Source organism: Phascolarctos cinereus, unplaced genomic scaffold (genome assembly GCF_003287225.1).
Source record: "Phascolarctos cinereus isolate Bilbo 61053 unplaced genomic scaffold, phaCin_HiC Scaffold_3;HRSCAF=262, whole genome shotgun sequence".
NCBI classification, from domain to species: domain Eukaryota; kingdom Metazoa; phylum Chordata; class Mammalia; order Diprotodontia; family Phascolarctidae; genus Phascolarctos; species Phascolarctos cinereus.
Genome location: NW_027555736.1, coordinates 191,236,196 through 191,252,177, shown reverse-complemented (window position 1 = coordinate 191,252,177; position 15,982 = coordinate 191,236,196). Strand labels below are relative to the sequence as shown.

The 15,982-nt window shown below is 40.0% G+C and overlaps 1 protein-coding gene across 1 annotated transcript in view; it reads right to left on the bottom strand.

Moving 5' to 3' along the window:
- Window positions 1–15,542, bottom strand: part of EGLN3 (egl-9 family hypoxia inducible factor 3) — a 44,539-nt gene extending 28,997 nt beyond the window's left edge. The window contains exon 1 of the mRNA XM_021009363.2: window positions 14,820–15,542. Within this exon, the coding sequence (XP_020865022.1) occupies window positions 14,820–15,176 (357 nt within the window). The 5' untranslated portion in view covers window positions 15,177–15,542. The remainder of the gene's footprint in view (window positions 1–14,819) is intronic.
- Window positions 15,543–15,982: the final 440 nt, after the last annotated feature.

Sequence of the window (15,982 nt, the reverse complement as noted above, 5' to 3'; positions counted from 1 at the left end):
GCCTAAAAAGATGCAAACTCCTTAGGCTGGCATTCAGCATCTTCCTTAAGCTGGTTCCAATCTGCCTTATTAGCTTTATTTTATATCACTTCCCTCCCTCTACTCTATATTGCAGCCAAATGTAGTCTAACTGTTCCTTGAACTCAAAATGCCATCTCCCACTTCTCCACATTTGCACCGACTATACCCCGTGTGAAAATCTTCATAATAATATTTATAATAAATAAAACCTTACTATAATAATTATGATAAAACCTTATTAAGTCTTCATTATAAAAGTATATTATTAACATAGTATTATACATAAACATTACTTTATCAATTGTTAATGTGTTACATTAAGTCTTTATTATAATAATTATAATATAATAAAACTTTATTAAGTATTTATTAAGACTTCATAATATTATAAAACCTTTACAATATAATATTGTTTCAGAAACAGTATTTATTATATCCTTTGGACCTGGCCTAATGTAGCTAGAAATTATTTAACAGAGTACATGAAGGTCATGCTCATCCCTGAGATGCTCCAGGGGAAGCCAGGGATTGCTTCAGGGAATGGTTAGGACCTCTCCCAAAGTTTATGTTTTGAGGTAAGCCAAATTTTAGGTTAATACTTACCTGTTGGTATACATCTCAAATAGTGCATTATCTGGAAACTGCCTACCTTGTGCAGCAATTATGTGTTCTTATTCCTTTCAGATACTACCCACATATAGGTCATTCCTTGTACCCTTGGTTTGAGCTCCATATAATGTAAAACTTACAGAGACTTGGAGAGGGGGGAGGAGCAGAAAGGCCAGCCATAATTTTTTCCAGCTCTTTCATCTCCCAAACCAACTTAATGAAAGTCTTTCTGAAAACCTTTTTTCAGGTTTCGGGTTTGTTCTTGACCACCAACCCTATGCCTGGAATACAGTCGTTTCTCTTCACCCAATAAACTATTTGACTTCCCTCTGGCCGGTCCAAGTACCACCTGCTCCATGGTCTCTTTTCCACCTGACATCTCTGCTCTAATATAAGGTTCTGTCATGCTTGAAATTTTCCAAGAACATTTACATCGGTATCCCTCTTTAGTCCTATCATAGTTTAGCCTGGGATTATACTGACCTGTGTACCAAGGGTACCACTTTCGTAGGCTATAAGTGTTCGGTAGGGCAGCGGCAACGTTGTTTTTGTTCCCCCATTTATATCTCCAGTGCATAGCACAATGCTCTGAACACACTGGCACAAAATAAACGTCTGCTGACCTGAACTGAGCTAAGTCTCCACTTTCAACCACTCTCCTTCGTGACTATCAACACATAATTGCCAGGTTGTTAGCCACAATTATAGGGCAGCTAAGTGGCACAGTTGACAGCTCACTGGGCTTGGAATCAGGGAGACTCGTCTTCCTGAGTTTAAATCTGACCTCAAACCCTGGGCAAGCCACTTAACCCTGTTTGCCTCAGTTCCTCTTACCTGTAAAAATGAGCTGGAGAAGAACATGGTAAACCACTCCAGTATCTTTGCCAAGAAAACTCCAAAATGGGGTCACAAAGGGTTGGACGTGATTGAAAAGCCTGAAGAGCAACAATAAAAATGACCAGGACTGGGGCTATGATCAAAGTTGCTGGTCAGGGTTGGCTAAGGCTGTCGAGTAAAACTGGTTTTCTCTATGGAATAACACAGGGAGAAATCAATCCTGGACTCTTGGCCTTGGTAACACCATTCCTCTGGTTAATTCAGTTTTATCGGTACAGCTAATACTGAGATCAAGGACCAGTTGTGTGTTTAATGCTGACAATTTCCACTCAAAAGAATATTAGTACTTTAATCATGACAGATTGTTAAACAGGATATGATCAAGGAGATTAAAGAGGTTTGAATTGTTTGTCCTGCTAGCTAGTGGACTCTAAGAACTGACCACAAAATTGTTCTTCAGCCTCTTATTTCTCAGCATCTTTTTCACCATTAAACAAATGCATCCATTTTAATTGAAGCATTCATTCGTCTAAATATCTCATCTCACAACAGGGAGGAGAAAGGACAATTATCTAACTCAGTTAAATATTGGGGGGGTTGTTAAAGAGGGTTCTAAATCATCTAAAGAATGAGGTTCTCAAAGGGGGCTCTGTGAAGTCAATATTATTTTCATAATAATATTGAGACTTTTAATTCCAGATATGGTAAATACAGACAGACAACAAAAGCTCTTTGGGATCCTCAATTACTTTTAAAAGTATAAAAAAGTTAGAGAATTGCTATAAAAAAGGAGCTTTTTTGGCTCTCCTCACATCTCTATACTATAAACCTGGCAGGAACTTTCCAAGTGTAACTTTTCTAGTACTGTTGTTTTAAGTCTTGAGTTTTACCGCTGAGGATTACTGTCATGTATGTCAACGCTAATATAGTCTGAAACTCCGGAAGATTGCTATGTACATTTGTTCCAGGAATCTAACTGAAGTTAGCACTCCAGTCCTATTGATTATCCTTAACAGACCTGCAGGAGCTGGATCCAAAAGGCTTGATTTATAAACATAACACAGGAGAGAATTCTATAATCTTTGATTTAGAAGACAATGTAGTCTAACCACCTCATTTAACAGATGAAGGAATGCATCTAAAATTTACCAACTTCATTTTTCAAGATATAATTTTTTGCTTTAGTTTTTTTAAATAAGATTTTATTGATCTTTTTTTCTTATATCATCATATTATCCCAAGTTTCCCTCCTTCTACCCCTTCCAGAGAGCCATCCCACAGAACAAACAGAATATTTTTTTTGGAGAGGAAAAAAATGGATGTTCATGATGATATACTGAAAAAGTCTGAAAACGTATGCAATGTATAACACCTGTGGACCGCCCATCTCCATGAAAGGGTAGATTGGGAATATCTTCTCATCTATCTTCACTTAAATCCTGCTTGACCTTTATAATTTTATTATTCACTTCTGATTTTTTTTGGTGTGTGATTGCTCTTCCCATTTACATTGTTCTGGTTATTGTGAATATTGTTTTCTTGGCTCTGCTACACTGCATCAGTTCAAATGGATCTTTCCATGATTCTCTGTATTCATCACACATTTCTTACAGCACAGTGATATATTCCCTTCCATTCATGTACCACAATTTGTTTAGCCATTCCCCAATGAATGGGAATCTACTTTGCTTCCAATTCTTTGCCATCACAAAAAATGCTACTACAAAACTGTGGCATTTTATTGGGACTTTGTTCTTATCAATGGCTTCCCTTAGGGTATGAGCCAAGTAATGAAGTCTCTAGTTCAAAGGGCATGGACATTTTAGACACTTAATTTGCCTTTTCTTTTTTTAGGCAGCTCATATTTAATTAAAAAAAATAAAATCCAAAGAAACTTGAGTTTTCTTTTGCCTTTTTTTCTTTTTTTTTTTGGCTAGGCATTGAGGTTAAGTGACTTACCCAGGGACACACAGCTAGCAAATATTGCTTTGTTTTTCAAACCAGATCTGTGATTCTACAGATGTGAGGAACTTCCTATGAGGACACTCCCTCCACCAGCGCAGACTAGAAACTGCTCTGCAATTTTGAGTCTTTACAGAGTGGCCAAGTGTTGTGCCCAGGGTCATACAGCCAGTATGCTTCACAGGCAGGGCCTGAACCCAGCTCTTCCAGAACCTGAAGCAGATGTAAAATTTATTAATTCTATATCCTATCTCCACCATACTACCCTTGCTGGCCCTCCAAGGGTCTCTAAGACCCTCTAATACCAGTTCTCTGCTAGTCTTCTGTTTGGATATAGGTAGCAGAAAGATCTCTGGATTTGGAGACAAGAGAGACTTGAGTTTGCATCTCTGAGACCATAAGCAAGTCACTTCACGAACTCTGAGTTTCAGTTTCTTTATCTATAAAATGGGGATAATACCTACATTGCTTAGACCCACAAGGTTGTTGGGAGGCTCCAATTAGATCCTGTAAAATTCCATCAAACTTAGAGAATTGTCAATTATATACTGAAACAATGATGACAACTGCCATCCCAAATAGTGGGGTTTTCGATACCATTACACATAAAAAATTTATTTGGGATTATTTGCCATGGAAGAGGCTTGTGAAAAGATCTCTTTTATTCAACACACACCAAGAATCATTTTATGATCAAAAATGAGCTGCTACGAAAAGTTGCTAATTTGATTTTCTGGACTGAGTTAACTGTTGGGCCATCACCAAGTGCTAGTTTTATCTGCCATGGAGACAAATATTGCCAAAATTCTAAGTTTCCTGAATGCCTCAAGCCTTTAGCTATTTTTCTGTACACCCTTTCCAGACATTCCCCAGACAGAAGTAAATGGTGTCGAGAGCTAGGGGGTAAAGTAGACTGAACTACTAGATCTCGGATCTGGAAGACTTGAGTTCAAATTCTGCCTTAGACACTTACTAGCAGTGTGACACGGGGGAAGGAGTTAACTCTGCCTCAGTTTTCTTATGTGCAAAATGGGGATAATAACAGCACCTACCTCTCAGGGTGGTTATAATGACAAAATGAGGTATTTGCAAAGCACTTTGCAAAGCTTAAAGCACTATTATACAAATACTAGTTGTTATTACTCAAGAAATGCTTTTCATTGACAATCTGATGAGCAGATAAAATTTAGTCTTTCCCCACCCTCTTTCCGGCAATGAATCCCCATTTCCCAAGGAATTGCAAAGGAAGCGTTTTAGTACAGTCGTTAAAAGAAAAAAGAAAGCTATGGAAAGGCAGCTATCAAAATACAGATGAACTGGAATTTAATCATATGCATATTCAATTTTCTGGATATTGATCACACCAGGTATGATTAGGTATATCATGTTTGTCATGGGAAGAGGAAATTGAGAGTTCCAGCAGCATAACCTTTGTTTATTCAGTTAAAACACCAGATTCTACTTCTCATCAGGACGTGCAAAATTTCCTGCATAGCAATTCTCTGCACAGTAATTCAGAAAAGGGTTCGTTCAAAATAGCACCTAGCATCAACGTATTACCCAGAATTCTCCACTGCAGATTTCTTCTCCAACTCTTCACCGGCTGTCCTCTCATCATGGTCAGTCTCCATCCTAGACACACACACCCCCACTTACTTCCTCTTTCACAAGCATCCCTCTCTGTCTTTTCAGCTCCTCTTTGCATGATGTCTCTTCCCTTTAGAATGTAAACTCCTGGAGGGGAAGGTTCTATTTGTATTTATATGCCAAAGATTACTACTGTGCCTACCACACAGAAGTACCTGGAATGTGTCTGGCCCACACACAATAAATGTTTGTTCTCTTCCCTTCTTTTGTAATTTGTTGTCGTTCAGTCAGATCTGACTCTTTATGACCCCATCTGGGGTTTTCTGGCAAAAGATACTGGAGTGGTTTGCCATTTTACAGATGAGGAAACTGAGGCAAACAGGGTCACTATTAGAATGGACGTTTCACCCAAGTGCTGGGTATACAAAGGGAGGGGAACAAGCATTTAATAAGTACCTACTATTTGCCAGACATAGTTGCTAAGCACTTTACAAATATTACTTCATTTGAAAAGCAGTAAAAACAGTTCTTTCCCTCAAGAAGCTTACATTCTAACACACATATATATATATAGAAAATGTGTGTGCATGTATGTATATATACATACACGTATATGAATGCTCCGTGAGAAGTAAAAAATGGGCCTTTTTAATTCTAGGGATTTTTATGCATAATTTTTTTCATAGCAAACAGAAATATTTATTGTATTATAGTCATGTTCAGTATTCTATTTAGTCTCATTCTGATTAAATGTGAAAGGTTTTGCAAATGAAACACCTATCTACACCTTAAAAAATATTAATCACTAAATTTGAATTTTCCTTAATATATAACATTCCACTGGCTCTGACGGCTATGGCTGGAATTTTTATGGGAAGATATGTAGAGATGGAGTACAATTGGTGCATGGGGTAAAAGTGAAGGAATTCCCAAAATACGAATCACTTCCCCCCCCAACAAAATAGCCAATCTCTTTTGTGCTCAAGGAACAGAGCTCAGGGGAGCATTTAGGTCCTTTCCTAGCAAGATAGGGCTATAGAATCGACTGAGCACTCTGCATTCAAAGAAGATCCTTACTTCCTGGGAAGGCTTTTTTTTATTTTACTTTTGATTTATGAAATAAAACAAGCATTTCCATAACATAGTATAGTAAAAAACATGATTGTGTATGAAACTGCAAATTTATTATGTACAACTCGCTATTCCTCTTAAACAGAATAAAGTTATACTGTAAATTTAAAATATATATCTCTATAAAACATTCCAAAAAGCACCTTAGAAAGCGGGCTAGAAACACTGGGTTTCTAGTTCAGTCTCTGACACATACCAGCTGTGACCAAGTCACTTAAGTTCTCAATAACCCAGGAAAATCACTGTGACTATAAGTTCCACACTGGGAGGTCTCCACACAGATAAAATCATAAGTCATGACCAAAATAATAACAAAACATCACAGCTTTTAAATGGTTCCATTTTAAGACAAGATATTAAAGTTGTATTCACATTGCTTCACATGAAAAGTATGTTCAATAAATGTTTGCTGAATTCAAGAAAGCCACAGTTTACTATAGTCTACACCTTGCAAAAAAAAGTTGGGGAGGGGAACAGGAAGAGAAGGATGTGAGTACACATTTATATGAGATCACACATTTACAGAAAGAACCACCAAAAACTCTCAACCATGTAAATAACAAGATAAGACAAGGTAAAAAAAAATCCAACAAATTCTATGTAAAATTAACCAAGTTAATTAATCTTGCTTGACTAACACACATATAAAAAACATCAACTCTGAATCTACGCCAAATCGCTGGCTCTTTGGATCTGTGCCAAAGTTCAATTCCTTAGCTGGATATCATAAAAATGACTTGTCTTTGGTATTTACAATTCCAGGGGCTGTAGACTCAACTCCACACTGGGCACCCTGGCAGTTGCCCAGGGAAACAGATCTGAATCCACTATTATGCCAAAATACACCATGTGATTAGAGCTAGAGAAGGAAAAACGATAGCTACTGTACCTACTGAAGGAATATGTAACAGCTCATTGTCAGCTAATTGCAATGCTGGCGGCCTTGGAAGAATGCATAAGACTATAGAAACAAAAGCCGCCTTTGCAGACAATTACCACACAAGGTCCTTTTTAATCTTCAGTAGCTGAGATCAGAAAGTTAATTGATTTATCTAGAACCACAAAGGTGAGTCAGTGTCAGAGCTGGTATTGAGCTGAATAGCTGGTGGTCTCCAAACCAACCCATCACTGGTAAAATATATTGCCATACTGTTTGCACTACAAGCTTCTAATGATATCACCTCCCCCCTACCCCAATAAACTTCAGCGGCTCTCTACTACCACTGAAATCAAATATAAACTGCTCTGGCATTTAAATCTCCTCACAACCTATCCTCTTCCTACAAAGTATTCCCTTCCATTGACTATGAGATCTATTTATACAGCCTAACTCATAGATGGATACTAAGGAGACACTCCAGCTCTCTCCCCAGTCATTTGCCTATTTACAGGTGATTTCCTTCCCCCGCCCCCCCCATTCACTCTTACCTTGAATGAATGAAAAAGCATTTATTTAGTACTTGGATGAAAGAGATAATGAAATAGAACGTAAACTTGGACAGACTTAAGAGATAGTGGAAGGGCCTGGCCTGCTATGGTCTGGTGGTCAACGAAGAGTCGGACACAACTGAACAGGAGTAAGAAGGGAGCCAAGCACAGAAGCTAAGTACTGGAGAAACAAAAACAAAAAGAAAAAAAAAACAATCCTTTTTCCTCAAAGAGCTAAGGTACCAATAGGGGACGATGACACATATTTCATTTAAGGTGGAATAGGTGGCAGGGAGAAGACTTTTGTTGGAAAGTTATGGAGATGGTGGCCTGTAGAGGAGATTGACAAACCCTCTCTAGGAGAGAAGACCGTATTGATTTGATTATGGTTCCAGAACTCGGACAGGGGTACAAGTACAAGGTCAATGGTGAGGAGATGCTCAGGGAATGAAGTACTTGGGACCAGCCTAGGTGTAGCTGCCAAAAGAAGGAGCCAATTCCATGATCAGAACTATGAGGCCCCAGAGCAGGGGTCCCTGAAGGAAAAAGGTGAAATCCTCCAGGGTCTGGTATCCCTTGGAATTCCAGATTTCTTTCCAGGCATCTCAAGTACCACCTTCTAACAACATCAGGGATTTTTTTGTTTTTTTTTTTTTGTCATGGATCCTTTGGACCATCGATTGGGATCTCTTCTCTCTGAATGTTTTTCAACACATAAAACAAAATACAGAATACAAAGGAAACCAAATACACTAAAATACAGTTTTCAAAGTCCAGGATGTCCCTAAAATTTTAAGTCATATGCATGTAATCTCCCCCCATTATGAAAAAGTATGCTTCTTGAATTCAGCAATGGTTTCTTATTTGTATTCCTAGTAGTCAGCATCATGCCTTACTCCCCTCCCCACCCACACCACTTTAACAGTGTAATTTAAGTAAAAATTTAAGATTATTCACACAGCACCATCTACCCCAATCCTCCAAAAGGACAGACTTGAGTAAGCTTTTAAAAGTTAAAAGACTAAAGGGTTCCCCGTAGATGGTGTCCTAAATAAAGGCTTGTTGACTGATTAAAAATGCTTAAGGATTCATATTATACAAATGCCATTCTATGTCAACAGTGTAAGATAAGGTCTTTAAATGGGGAAAATAAAGGAGAGTGCAGAGCAGATTTGAAATGGCCACTGTTGATTCAAAAAAAAGGGGTTAGAGTTGAAAAGCTTTGCTTCACCAGAGGAAAGGCGAAGAATATGGGAGGAGTGAAAAATAAGATAAGAAACAGGGTGTTCAGGGTACAGGTGATTAAAGGGACCAGATGGCTGGAAGTACCTAGGTGATTAAAAGGTTAAAGGCTGGCCTTGGAGTCACAAAGAGTTAGGTTCAAATCTGTCTTTGCCACTTTACTAGCTCTGTTTGGATCTGGGCGAGTCACAACCTCTCTGCCTCAGTTTCCTCATCTGCAAAATGAGGGAGTTGGACTTAATAGCCTTTAAGATCCCTCTAAGCTCTAAATCTATGATCCATGAGCTGTTACCATTTTTAGGATGTGTATGAACAAAGGGATAAGAATTTTATTTCGAATATGTCAAACAAAAATGATATTAAAGAGGAGGCATTAGCCATCTGTTTTGACACTATGCCATAAGGACTATGGGACTTTCCCAAGGGAGTTGTAGCTAAAACCTTCCCTTTATATTGTCTCCTCCATCAGAGTATAAATTCCTTAAATCAAGAGCCATCTTATTTTTCTATTTGTGATATTCAACAATGTGCTTAATAAAAAGTGAAGTGCTTAATAAAAGCTTCATTCACCCAAAATAATGAATTTATAAATGAATTTTAAAAAATAAATACAATTTTAAAATAGCACTTAAATATTCCAAGCATACTACTCCACCCTAGCCTAATCATTTTCTATATCCTTTATGACCAATTTGGACAATTTTGGGTTCCTCCCCATTTCTAAGATTTCTCAGTACAGCTTCCTTCCGAAAGGAATGACCTCTTATCAACCTCATGTCCTTCAGCTACTTAAATGCCCTGCTTAAAACTTATTTTTCTCTAAACAAAAGAAGCTTAGTTAAGTCTAGATGGGTAGAACACAGGATTTCTAAGATCATTTTTCTAAGCCTACAGATTTTCTCTTCCTAAAACTTACTCAGGTACAGAGGGGAAAGAAGATTAAGGAATATATGAGAAATTAATAAAATTAGATTTCTTTAAGTCTAGGGAAAAGACAAGGGTTGGCAGCTATAAACTGCTGCCATCTGGTCTAGCTTCACTGAACACAGAATGTAGAGAAATGGCTAGGCAAGTGAGTGAAATAAATAATATATACACACTTCTAGCCTAGGAAGGTAATTCAGCACCTCCAATGGATAAAACAAAGAGGGCTGTGAAATCAGTTTCTAGAGATGCTTTGCTTCCCTAGACAGAAACTTCCAAATTGGGCGTGTTCCACCCAAAAGCCAAGAATTTGTTTTGTTTTGTTTTAAACTACCAAGGTGTTAACCACTGAAGGTTTTTGAGGAAGGTTTATACCTATTAATTAAAAGATCTCAACATTTAACCACAAGACATTGCCATTAATATCAGAGCATTACCTTAAAAACCTTTATCTAAGGCTTTTAAAGTAATCTAAGATTTATTTATCCAGTAGAGCTCAATCCAATTTCAAAGATAACAAATAGAGATTTGATCAAGTTTGTAGAAATTAAAAAAAAGCCATGTTTTCTCTAAAGGAAGTGCTTATGCAAAATTACTTCTATCTCTGCTAATCTTTGTCCATTGTAACTTATAATAGAACTGGAACTGAGAGTTCTCAAATATGAAGTGTCTTTTCTCCCCAAGTGCCTCCCCATGCCAAAAGTTGCCTTCCCAAACACTAAAGCCATGACTTTTTCAGACTTCATATAGATCAAAGCACTTTCTTGAGAAAAACTTAACATAGACTGGAAGCCCCAAGGCTGTATTTGCATAAGGATGTGACACATACTATCTGTAGAAAGTACAAAAGTTTTTAACCAAAAGTTTTTTCTTTAAAGCCTCTATTCCCGGCTTGTGAATTGGATTGTTTATCCAAGTTAAGAAACAAGAGTTTTGGACCACTAGATTGTCTTATCAACACACCTAGGAGAGCCTACATTCACAGATCCCAAGAATAAAAGCAAACAGCTCTCTCCCTGCCCTTCCCCCATTACATCTGGCTTCAGTCTTTCTCCAAGGCCAACCAAGAAGCTGGTCAAGGCTAGATAGGAAAGGTCGCTCATTAGCACAGAAGCAAAACCCACAAAAATCTACACCTGGGTTGGTGGGCGTGGTTGTGGCTTTTTAGCTTTATGTATGCTCCTTTTTAATTTAATTGTTCTACAAGAGTAATTCAAGGCGAAAGATGGTTTGGCTGGGTCATACAAGAATCCCTTTGGGGTAGGGAAGCTACTTCCTCGGTGTCCTCAAACACAAGATGGTCTGGAGCTAGTCCAGTTAAAACTGTTTGTGATCAACTCAGTTAATAAGTAGATTTTCTAAAAATAGTATTGGGAAACACTAGTAAAGCTCTTACCTTTGAGTTTTCCAAGAACTTAGAATCAGCTTCTACAGTTGTTTAAGGGAAAGGTTTGGCAATCGGTGAAATGTGATTAGAATTGGGCCTACAGTTCAAAAATATATATTATATATAAATATGCACACATATACATATGAACATATATGTATACATCCATTCTTGTGAGTTAGTGACATTTTTACCTGGTGAGGTATTGTGAGAAATCTAACTAGCTCTTGACTGTTGGGGAACAAGAGAACTCCTGGTTCTATAAATTACAATCCCGGTGGAAAATAAATCCTTGTTCCCTGAGATTTATGCAGTAAAGTAAAAGGAGAAAGTGGTGACCAATATTTGTCTTGGAGATTTCCTACATTCCTGAAAAAGGAGGGAGCAGTGGTGTAAATGAATACAGGGAGGGTCTCTTCAGCAGGGACCACACTCGAAGTTAGGGGGCGCCATGCTGCTGCACATTGCAAAGAAAATGCAAAGAGGTTTCCCCAAAGATTTCTTAATTAAGACCCTAAAGATACATTTCTAACAAGTTCAACTGCCAAGGTCAATTCTGCCCAAGTAACTTAACGAAGGGTTTAAAATCTCAACGGCCCCTTATTTCTTCAGCAACTTAAGTCTGACCGATATTTCTGCTTTGCAGCCTGGTGACTTACTTGTTTTCTGAGACAAACTTACAATCTGACGGCTTTTGCTCCTTCACAAGACACATGCCTAGGGTAGAGTACTCTCTATACTGGAGACTGAGGGAAATAAGTAAAGGACAGGAAAGGAAGACAAATAGGCAAAGTTAAGAAAATTCTTAGAAATAAAATGGATTTCTTTCTACCAAAATTTACTAAATAAGGAGCTGGACAGCCACCTCCACTCTTCTACCCCCAAAAAACTAAAGAGGCTTCTTTTTACGACCCTCTGTCAGACTTCCTCTTCTTCTGATATAGCTTTTCATTGGAAGCGTGAATATACATATATACACATTTTAATTGGTCTGGGAATATTTTGCCTTACTTTTTTCTATTAATTGTACATTTAGAGAATGAAGAACTATATATGAGGTTAGCAGATGAGAATCTAGATTCTAGATAAATGTAGGCTTCCTTGTGAGAGACCTGCTAAATCCCACTTCTTAGAATGGACACCAGTACCAAATTTCCTTACTTCAGTTTCAAAAAGCATTCATTCAAGGAACACCTACTTTTACTAGTAGTGAAGCACTTGGTGGGGGTAGGGTGGGTGAGTACGAAAGCATGGGGCGGGGGCTATCCTCTGGCCTCTCCCACCCCCCACCCCCACCTAGGGGAGAGTGAAAAGTCAGATAAGACAAGTATTTGAGCCACCTGGTAAAGACTTTACAATACACTTATATTTTGGATGAGTTACACTTAATAAAGTTATTCTAATCGTGGGAGGATATCACACCAATATAGGATAAAAACCATCAAATCCAATTTCTAATACAATCTTACCCTTAAACTTTTAGGGTTGAAAGACAGGCCTTGCAAAACTGAGTGGTCCACTGGAAAGGGCACTTGATTTTAATCAGGACCTGGGTTTTGCTACTTTTTTTGGGGGCTGGGGGTGTGGGTTGGTTTTGGTATACCCCCAGTGCTTAGCATAGTGCTTGGTACATAGCACACACTTAATAATTGCTTCTTGACTTAAGTAGCAACTATGAGAACTCAGGCAAGTCACTTCAGCTTCTCTGTAAAAGCAAGGGCTGGTCAGGGATGATCTACAATCCTTTCTAGCTCTAAGTTTATTGGTGGGCCAGGCTGCTACTCGTAAGAAGCTAGAACCTGGAGAGGTTTATATGTGATGATGGGTCTCCTTAGTGGTTACTTACTCTTCACCACCTCAAGGGAAAGGGGCAAGGGCAACAAGGTATTTCAAACTTTGTACAACCTTGGTTTGAAAGAACTTTAGCATCTTTAGTATCCTTCAAAATAGCACCAGAAAGTCTAGTATCTTAATTAACTAAAATGACTCACCAAGTGCTTAATAAATAAATGCCTGCTGACAGACTTCAAAAATTCTGTGAAGAATTCTACATTAAAAGCAGATGTTTAGGGGTTGTTTTTACCTTTAAACAATTTGAACTCCTCCTGTAAGTATATACTCGGGGCCATTGGGTGGTGCAGTGGATAGAGCTCTGGCCTTGGATTCAGTAGACTCTGAATTCAAATCTAGCCTCAGATCAACACTTGCTTGCTGTGTGACCCTGGGCAAGTCACTTAACCCGATTGCCTCACCAAAAAGAAGGGTAGGCATTTAATTAATTAATACTTGTCCCTTTCTTCCTCCGTCCTTCACTTCTCCAAGGACTCAATTCCACATCTAAGCCACTTGTCCTTTTATTTTTTGTCTTAACAGCACTTATCTCGGTTCATGGGCCAAATGGGACGGCGGTGGCTTGTTTTTTATCACAGAACCAATCTTGAATTGTGAAATACTCTATTTTTCCCCCTAAATGAAACATAGATGACTGTTCTTGTACCTGATGGCCAGTTTGCTTTCCTCTGTGCACCTCAAGCTTTTAAATGTTACTTAAGCTCATCTATCCCTCAGCCTCACTTACGACAAAAGAAAATAGAGTCGTTGGGAGCTGCTACCAGAAACAACATGGGCTGGACCAATAAACACCTGAAGACAGATTGCATGCAAGTCCCTCTGAATCTGTAAATGAATAGTGTAGGTACTAGAGTTAAGGTAACTTCCCACCTTTGCAGAGAGCCTGCCAATACACACTGAAATCATATCTAAGAAATTACCGTCAAGGGAGTCTCTTGAGGGATAAGTGAACCGAAACCTCTTTTCCTTCCAAAAGTCCTTGACTACTCTCTCATGAACAATTAATTAGTTGTTTGGGTGGATTTCACCATCTACTTACTGCTAGGGAAGAGCCCGGATGAAAATAGCAAGAAAGGATTTTGACAACCAACAAATTAGCTCAACTGGGTCTTGGGGTCAAAGGGCCAAAACGCACAGGCTGAAACAGAGGGAGAGAAAGAGCTTACACCTTGCATTAGAAATGAGTCCAAAACAAAGTCAGCAAAGTGCCATCTTAAAAAAAAAATCACAGTTGCGGGTCCTCAAGGACAGTATATTTGGAGGGACACCTGAGCAACAGGTATGGGGCTGTGGGATTACTAACCAACAACAACAGAAGTTACGCCTATTCCGAAATCATTAAAACGTCCCTAATGCTAACCTCTTCTCCTATCCAATCCACTGGTTCTCATTATCAAATTATCAACAAAATACACAGAAACAAAAGTTGTTTAGTCTTTTACCAGCAACCAAAGACGTTCATTTAAAGGCAGTGCTGCTGATCACAGGTTTACAACAGGAAGGGACCTCAGAGAATACCTAGAAATATGCCTTCATTTTATGTGTAAAGAAATTGAGGCTAGGAGGAAGGGAAATGACTCGCCCAAGATCACACAAGTGCTAAATCGCAGAAGCCAGGATTAGGTTCCCAAGCCCAGCGTTCATTTCACCGCACCGCACTATCCGTGGGCTTAATTCATTTAAAATAAAGTAGCCATGGTCCAAGGTTTTAACCCAAACCAGTATTTTTGTATTATTTTTTGTTTTAACCCAAACTAGTCTTCTTTGTATTATAATTTTGGGGGGAGGAAAGTTTCTTGCAAACAGTGAGTGGTGTGCTTAAAATTAACAGCGCCCTTACCTTGGACCTTTCTTTGACATAGTATTTGCCCAGGCGGCTTCCACAGTACAAAACCAGACGGTCGATCAGGGACAGGAGGAAGTTGATGGCTTCGCAGCCTTCTTCGTTGCCCCCGATCCAGGTTATCTGGTCTCCCCGCAAGTGCCTCTTGGAGATCCCGGAGCGGGGTCCAGCCAATTGCCCGTCCTGCAGGTCCCCGTTACAGTGCATTTGCTTTACGCGCTCCAGGACGCAGTCGCCTAGCACCTCGCCCAGGAAATTGTCCAGGTAGCAGAAGCCGATGTCATGCAGGCAGGGCACTATATACTCCACAGCGATCTTCTCCAGATCCAGGTGCATGATGTGTCCCAGGGGCATCGCGACTCCCGAGCAAAGAGGAGCCGCGGGGGCCCCAGCGTGCGTGACTGGAGGCGGCGTGTGAGCGACTTTTGCAGACAGACACCCTGCGTGAGGCCCCCGGGGTGCCAGGGTTCCAGCCCCTAGAGGTCGGGGGCTGGGGGGCGACGCCGCACCAGTAGCTGCGAGAGGGACCCAGGGTAAGCAGCTCACAACTCTTTGGGTGGAGTCCACTTAACTAAGCGCCGTCCGCGCTCCAGACGAGTTTGCGCAGGGATCATCGACCCAGCACTGGACGGGTGCAGCGTAGAGAGTAGAAGGGACCCACTTTTTGGAGCGCGAGCATAAGTGACTGTGGACGAGACTGGGACTCCGGGAAGGAGTATCCGCTCTCGCCCCGCCCCGCCTCTTACTGGGCCACCCAAACTCCGCCGGACGTCACCAGGTCCCGCCCCAAACTGGGCAACAGTCACTCCCCCGGACTCAGGAGACCCCGCCCCTGGCTGAAGAACGGCGAGAGGGCAGCGTGGTAGAGGACGCAGTCTCCCTGGCCCCTTCATAAAAGAGCGGGACGGATGCATTCTCTTAGGCAGAGCTCAAGTTTCTTCTTGGTGGTGTTTTCGTTTTTTCTTCTCTCTGTCTCTGTCTCTGTCTCTGTCTGTCTCTGTCTCTGTCTCTCTCTCTCTCTCTCTCTCTCTCTCTCTCTCTCTCTCTCTCTCTCTCTCTCTCTCTGTGTCTCTCTCTCTCTCTCTTTTAGGTTTAGGAGTAGGGCTTACCGATTGCATGTCTGTGCTATTTGGCAGGGGGAAGTCAAGTTTCAGGATGCT